This window comes from Galeopterus variegatus, unplaced genomic scaffold, assembly GCF_000696425.1.
Source record: "Galeopterus variegatus unplaced genomic scaffold, G_variegatus-3.0.2 Scaffold841, whole genome shotgun sequence".
Classification (NCBI taxonomy): Eukaryota; Metazoa; Chordata; class Mammalia; order Dermoptera; family Cynocephalidae; genus Galeopterus; species Galeopterus variegatus.
In genome coordinates this window covers 370,879-378,808 of record NW_007726952.1, presented here as the reverse complement: position 1 = coordinate 378,808, position 7,930 = coordinate 370,879, and the positions used below count along the sequence as shown (strand labels likewise).

Here is a 7,930-nt window from a genome sequence, read left to right as displayed (position 1 = left end):
TTTTTTTTTTTTTTTGTCTTTTTTCCGTGTCCGGCAACGGATCGCAACCCTCAGTGTTGCCCCCGTACCGGACCGGGGACCGGCAACGGGATCGCAAGCCTCGGCGTTGCTCCCGCGCCTCGCTCAGCCAGTGAGCGGGAGCCGGTCTGTATGTGGGATCCGAACCCTCGGGCGGGAGCGCCGCCGCGCTTCCCAAGCAGCGCACTATCCAGTGCGCAACCGGGCCGGCCCCTATATTTTATTTTTAAAAAGCTACTTGATATAAGTCTAAACCTAAATTAATTTATTTTATAAACTACAGTCAAAATAACTTTTGCAAGTAGGTTTTTCTTTTATTTTTCTTTTGGTTAGCTTACACTTCTGAATCTTTACAAGGGAAGTTTCTAACTTAAATTCTTTTTTTTTTTTTTGTCTTTTTTCCGTGTCCGGCAACGGATCGCAACCCTCAGTGTTGCCCCCGTACCGGACCGGGGACCGGCAACGGGATCGCAAGCCTCGGCGTTGCTCCCGCGCCTCGCTCAGCCAGTGAGCGGGAACCGGTCTGTATATGGGATCCGAACCCTCAGACGGGAGCGCCGCCGCGCTTCCCAAACGGCGCACTATCCAGTGCGCCACCGGGCCGGCCTAACTTAAATTTTTTTTAAATGGACTTATAGTGAAGTATTGCTCCTTTAAAGATAAGAAACTAAGTTTTAGTTTCTAGTTTACCTTTTTTAAGCTTTAGTGTCATTTGTCTGTATCATAGCTCCTATTTACATAATGCCTTACAGCTTATAAATTTTGTCATATATATATTTTTTATTCATAGCAGTATTCTGGCATACTAAGTAGGAGAGAGAGGATTTCTTTATCTTAAAGATGAGGAAGCTACAATTCAAAAATCTTGACTACCTAAGGGTACAGAGCTAATTATGAAACCCATACTCTTAGGTCTTGTGATTTCAAGTTTAGTTCATGACAGAGAACAGAGGTTGGCAAACTAAAGCCCATAGGCCATATCTTTCCCATGTCTTTTTTCTGTGGCATATAAGCTAAAAATGATGTTTACATTTTTAAGGCATTGAAAAAATATGATAAGAACATGAGATGAAGACTGTATGTGGTCTGCAAAGCCTAGCGTGTTTACTCAGTCTGGCCATTTACAGAAAAAGTTTGACAACACCCGATACAGTAGAAAGAATAGGTTTTGTTATCAAGCAAAACTGAATTAAAATCTGGGTACTATAACTTGATTACTTTGTAAAACTGTGCATGTCTGTGACCACTTGTAACTCAGTTTTTCTTGCCTCGAAAATGAGTGTGTAAGCCTATGTATTAACTTCTAAAGGACTGTAAACTCATAAGTAATTATCTTTTAAATTGTGTGTGTGTGTGTGTGTGTGTGTTTGAACATAATCTGAAGATTTTACTGTTTTCATAATACAAAAGATGAAACTTAGAACTTGATCAGTTGGCCCTTTCTCTTCTTCTCTCTTCTCAGTTCAAAATGCTTGCATCTCTTAGTATGCAGCATTCTCTTAGATCTGCAGTTGGGTTTAACACACTCTAGCCTCGGCAGTTTTCTTTGTAGTTTTAGCTTTTTCTGGAAAAATCAGCTTACTCTGCCCACCATAGCAACTCTGCTCTTCCTCATAACTTCGCTTTCCTTGGACATACAGAGAATCCTTGCCCTTCTTGTACTGTGTCACCTTATGGGGTTTATGCCTGCCACACTTCGAAAGTCTGGTGGGTTTTAGGAACATTGAGCACTGTTAGCACAGAAAAGCTTTAGAGTTTTTAAATAAAAACTGTTATTAAAACAACACAATATAAACTTAAAATGAAATTTTTTGAAATGTTTAAACATCTCATATATTTAGCCTTTCTCCTTTCCCCCATTTTTTAAAGATCAAACGCATCTTTGACTAACAACCAGAATTTAATTCAGAGTCTAAAAGATGATTTAAGTAAAGTAAGAACTGAAAAGGAAACTATTCAGAAGGACTTGGATGCCAAAATAATTGATATCCAAGAAAAAGTCAAAACTATTACTCAAGTCAAGAAAATCGGACGTAGATACAAGACTCAATATGAAGAACTTAAAGCACAACAGGATAAGGTATTTTTGAGGTGCTTTTCTTTTAAAAAAAAAAATAAGAAGAATGAATCTTATAAAAATCTTATTTCTTTGTAATTTTTAATATTATTTGTTTTTAGATTCTAAACATGCGTAAGCTTACATGATGTCTTTATTTGGTTTCAGGTTAGTTCTTTAATATGTTTGAAGTTCATTATAAACTCACAAAGAAATTTTGGTAAATGCTAGGTATTTTAGTTCACTGTTCACATTTCAAATACTGTACCTGTGCAAAGCTATGTTCTTATCACTACTTCCTAATTAAAATTGTGTATATCAAAAAATAATAGTTCTTTATGACTGATCAGGCTTTGGATAGTTTTAAATAAGTTAGTTATGTTAACTATCCCGCAAAAACAATTTTAAAATCTTTGTTATATTTTGAATATAAATCTTATTTTTAATTCCCAGAGGTAAGGAGCTATTATGTCTACTTAATTATGTATTTATCACAAGCTGAATTTGAAAATATGTAAAGAAAAAATTCAAAATTCTTATCCCTCAGTGTTAACCAGTGTTAGCATTTTAGTATGCTTTTCTTTCCATGTAATAACATTTTTCCAAAGAAATTATATTATTTGCTTATGTTCTTTTGTAGTCTGCCTTTTCACTTGATTATTACGAAAATATATTTCTGTGTAAAAAATTCATCTACAACATATCATCATTTTGACTAGCTGTTTAAAATGTAGTTGTTTGGAAAACCATAACTAATTCCCTATTTTTGTACATTAAAATTGTTCCATAGAAAATTCATTTTTGAATATCCTCAAAGATAAATTCTTTGCATAGCTATGATTATTTCCTTAGATAAACTTACAGAAGTGGCATTATGGAATATAAATATGTAAGTGTAATATATTACTGTTTGTCACTTTAGGTCTTGGAGTCTTCAGCTCAGTCTTCTGGAGACTATCAGGAACATCATGTCTCAATCCAGGAAATGCAGGAGCTCAAAGAAACCCTCAACCAAGCAGAAACAAAGTCAAAATCACTTGAGAGTCAAGTAGAGAACCTGCAGAAGGTATGAGTGTGAAAGCAGTGAAAAGTGTATGTCCTTAATTCGTGTTATATATGTGTCAAACACTGACACTTCCTTTTGTCATATGGAAATGTATGTATTTCATCCTTTTTACTTTGAATGGCTTGCATGTGTAAATAGGATTTAATCATCTTCAAGTGTCTGCATAGTTGGTTTCATAGTCTTCAAGTATCCACTTAGTTGGTTGATTTTTATATTTATATATACTTTCATTTTATCTAAAAAAGCAAATTAATAAATGTTAAATTTTAAGTCTGTAGGACCTATGGTTTGTATTGAAAACTGAATTATATGGTGAATACTTTGTTTTCCTTTAAAAGGGATTATCTGAAAAAGAGACAGAAGCAAGAAATCTCCAGGAACAGACTGTGCAGCTTCAATCTGAACTTTCACGACTTCGTCAGGATCTTCAAGATAGAACCACACAGGAGGAGCAGCTCCGACAGCAGATAACTGAAAAGGAAGAAAAAACAAGAAAGGCTATTGTAGCAGCAAAATCAAAAATTGCACATTTAGCTGGTAAATTTCTGTATACTTTAAGGTTTGAACTTGATAGTGAAAGGTTTTTTTGTGACTCAGACTTAAATGAGAAAAGAAAAATGTAAATACTATAAAGTGATTTTTGTGTGTGTGTTTTAAATATTAGGCTTATTTAATTAGATACAAACATAGAGCAATCTTAATTTTCAGGTAATGAAGGTGTTCATGATAATTTTATGAAGTCTTTCTTAATTGTTGGCTCATAGTAGATATGGGGATAGTGCTATCGTGCTATCCTTCTGCTTTAGCGTGTAACAATTGTATCTTGTGACAGAGATTCTTTGAGCCCAGACTGTGCTACCCAGATACCTTCTGTAAACTAGACAGCACTAGATCTTACAGCCTAGCGATTTTTCTGTTCTTCCGTTGATTGGGCCCTCTCGCCCTTTAGGGAGAGTACCATGTCAGATTTATATGGAGCCAGTGCTCCAAGGGCTTTAGTCAGCTTTGCCTGCCAGTCTGCTGAACAGTTAAATAAAATGTCAAATTAATTGTGTTTTATTGTGAGCATTACTTTTGATGATCTCTAAGACAGTGTCCCAGCAATTTAGTGAACTATTTTTTAATTTATGCTATAGATTATTTGAAATTAAAATTTTGTAATAAGTAATAATGAATTAAATAATGTAAATTGAAATATTAAAGGGCATATAAAAGAGCTTCTTCTAACTAGTATTCAGCTTTTGAGATTGTAGGAAAAGTTACATATTTTTATGTTGGAGTAAATATATTTTATATTGGAGTAATAAATTAAACATGGATGTGTTTAGACCTTTGCTCATTGATGTGAATAGTATATCAGAACTAATGTAGATGTTATAGTACAGTAGTAGAATTTGATCTGACCTTTGTGTGCCAATTAAGGGTGTAAATGTTTCCAGTGTTTGATATAATATTAATATAATTATATGGTTACTTCTTTAGGTGTAAAAGATCAGTTAACTAAAGAAAATGAGGAGCTTAAGCAAAGGAATGGAGCCTTAGATCAGCAGAAAGATGAATTGGATGTTCGTATGACTGCTCTTAAGTCCCAGTATGAAGGTCGAATTAGTCGCTTGGAAAGAGAACTCAGGGAGCATCAAGAGAGACACCTTGAGCAGAGAGATGAGCCTCAAGAACCTACTAATAAGGTGATTAGCTAATTCAGTTTAAATGACAAATCATTTTTTCTTTGTACATTTTACTTAGTTGCCTGGTGATTTGGGAGTCTTTGTCAGTGTGAATTTTGGCTAAAATTCAAAGTATACAGAGAGAATTAACAATAGTAAAGTATTTTGATGGCATTGTGTAGTGGACTTTTATGGGGTAGGCACAAAAATCAATTATTTTCTTCTTATAGGTCCCAGAACAGCAGAGACAGATCACGTTGAAAACAACTCCAGCTTCTGGTGAAAGAGGAATGTGAGTTTTAGTTTTTTTACAGTGTGTTATTTGTTTTTCTTTAAAGTTCAGAGATAATCTAGCGATCTTTGGGGAGAGAACAAATCTACATACTCTTACAGAAGTATATCTTAAGGAGCTATTTTTCTGTGCAAAACATTTGGTCCTATCTGGTAGGGCTTTGTGACAGAAAACACATCTCAGCTCTTCGTTTATAATTGACTTCCAAGATAGGCTACCACTAATTTTCCCTGTAATGTTATATGATGACAGATATAAAAGGCTGGGCTGAGACTGGAGTTTAGCGATTCAACAGTTGGATACATTCTGTGTTGTCAGGATACACCTCTCTGGAGCACTTCCTGCACAGTTTTTAATGCTCTTCAATAAGAGCTTTGAAATGTTTAGTGAACAAAAAATATAGAACTGTACTCACTGTTTTCTTTAAAAAAAATACTTGTTTTAAATCTGCCAAAAGTCTACCCATAACCGTATTAGAAAAAAACAGAATTAATAAAGTCTGATTCATATTCAAGTCATACTTGCCATACACCCACTTAAGGAAATATCTGTGTTTTGTTTTTGGTATTGTATATATATCTTATAAGGAATATTTGTAATAATTTTTTGAATCATTGTTATTCCATTTTCCCCTTTATAAGTGCCAGCACATCAGACCCACCAACAGCCAATATTAAGCCAACTCCTGTTGTGTCTACTCCAAGTAAAGTGACAGCTGCAGCTATGGCTGGAAATAAGTCAACACCCAGGGCTAGTATCCGCCCAATGGTTACACCTGCAACTGTTACAAATCCTACTACTACTCCAACAGCTACAGTGATGCCCACTACACAAGTGGAGTCACAAGAAGGTTAGTAAAAGAGTACAGATCTGATTGGAGTGACTGCTTTATATAGATTTATTATGGGAAGATGACAATAACTTCAAGAATAAATGAGTTGTCCACTAAGGCTTAAAACAGACATCACAGTAAAAGCGAGTGGTTAATAATTTGAAGTGTATTCCTTTCAGGATATTTGTTAATGCAGCAAATTTCCTCCTTCCTACCTTTTTTTTTTTTCTGCTTTGCTTTTTTTTTTTTTTAAGCTGAAGAAAGGGAAAATACATCTCTCTAAGAACATGGCATGTTTCTCTAGGACCAAAATTTTTGCTTTGAATGGCTAAGAAAGATAACATGAAAGCCACTGCGAATTACTCATTCAGTGCAAACATCATTTTTCACTGAAACTTCTCTGACCTTCTCATTGCTTTCTCCAGTTTATTCCCATGGCACTTTGTTACTAGTTACAGCAATTACAGCAATGTATACATCCCTTTTGGCTCCACTACGTTGAGCTCCTCAGGGGCAAGAATCTTGTTTATTATTGTTTAATCCCTTTACCCAACTTCAAAATAGATATCAGTAAAACTTTATTATATACATATTTCTTAGTTTCTTGGCAAGTGTTAGAATTCAGTAAATTATTCAGGTATTTAGAAATATGCGAGTAAGATGTATGTGTATGCTCTGAAAAATGTATGTGTATGCTTTATTTCAGCTACATTCAATAAATTATCGGATTATTAAACTTAATGTTTGTGTTATGATGTCAATTCAAAACAAAATGGTGCTTGAAAGCTTCTAATTTGACTTAGAGTTTCTTAATTTCATTAATTTTATTTGGTCATAACTTAAATGGAATAATATATTCAAAAACCATTTCAGATATTTATTTAATTAATTCAGCGAAAAATTTACTGCATGCTATCATATTAGTCACATGGTCAATGCAAAAATGCATAATACATTACCTGTACCCACAGTGTTTTAGTCCAGTAAGTGCTGAGAGATACCTATGCAAAATGTGGTACATACCATAGAATAGGAAATGATAATACCAGTGTTAGTAAGAGTTGAAGACTTACTATATTAAATATTATAATTATTTTTCAGCTATGCAGTCAGAAGGACCCGTGGAACATGTTCCAGTTTTTGGAAGCACAAGTGGATCTGTTCGTTCTACGAGTCCTAATGTCCAACCTTCCCTCTCTCAGCCCATTTTAACTGTTCAGCAGCAAACACAGGCTACAGCTTTTGTGCAGCCCACTCAACAGAGTCATCCTCAGATTGAGCCTGCAAATCAAGAATTATCGCCAAACATCATAGAGGTTGTTCAGAGTTCTCCAGTTGAACGGCCTTCTACTTCCACAGCAGTATTTGGCACTGGTGAGATTAATCTTAAAATGAACTTAGAGTAGACCTGTGCATTTACAATTTCCTGGATAAGGTACATATCTTGAGTATCCTTTGTAGATACTTGCTTTCTACCAAATGGTAGAATGAATGACTGTATTCCTAACATTTTATTTCATATTTACTACTGAATTTGACTGTTTTAGGCCAGTTGTTTTTGTCATTAAATAAAGATCTCTCTTTCCCTCCAGTTATTTTTTACTGGGTTTAAAGGTGAAATAACCTAAAACGTATTATTTCCGACTTAATACAGAGAAGGAAAAGACACCTAAGAGAAGACCATATACCAATTTACATATGGTGTAAATTTGATGTAAATTTTTTATCCAAGATGTTCTGGGTTTTAAAGAAGGTCCTATGTAAACTTTGTGAATAGCAGTTATACGTCAGTACAATTAACAGTGAATCAGATGTATTATAAATGTTGACTGGATTTATTAACCAAAGTTTAGGTTAGTGTAAAACCATTGATTCAGAGCATAAGTAGCTCTTCGTTTACACATCGATTCATAGGACCAAATTATATTGATGAACATTGATCTAGGACTTGATCAATCATATTCTTTTTTTTTTTTTTTTTTTTTTTTTTTTTTTTTTT

General features: G+C 34.4%; 1 protein-coding gene across 1 annotated transcript in view; it reads left to right on the top strand.

The window, feature by feature from the left end:
* TPR (translocated promoter region, nuclear basket protein) overlaps positions 1 to 7,930 on the top strand; it is a 62,782-nt gene that overhangs the window by 36,152 nt on the left and 18,700 nt on the right. Inside the window, exons 32-38 of the mRNA XM_008572830.1 lie at positions 1,888 to 2,098; positions 2,997 to 3,140; positions 3,479 to 3,677; positions 4,623 to 4,828; positions 5,038 to 5,099; positions 5,741 to 5,949; positions 7,033 to 7,305. Coding sequence (XP_008571052.1) covers positions 1,888 to 2,098; positions 2,997 to 3,140; positions 3,479 to 3,677; positions 4,623 to 4,828; positions 5,038 to 5,099; positions 5,741 to 5,949; positions 7,033 to 7,305 — 1,304 coding nt within the window. The remainder of the gene's footprint in view (positions 1 to 1,887; positions 2,099 to 2,996; positions 3,141 to 3,478; positions 3,678 to 4,622; positions 4,829 to 5,037; positions 5,100 to 5,740; positions 5,950 to 7,032; positions 7,306 to 7,930) is intronic.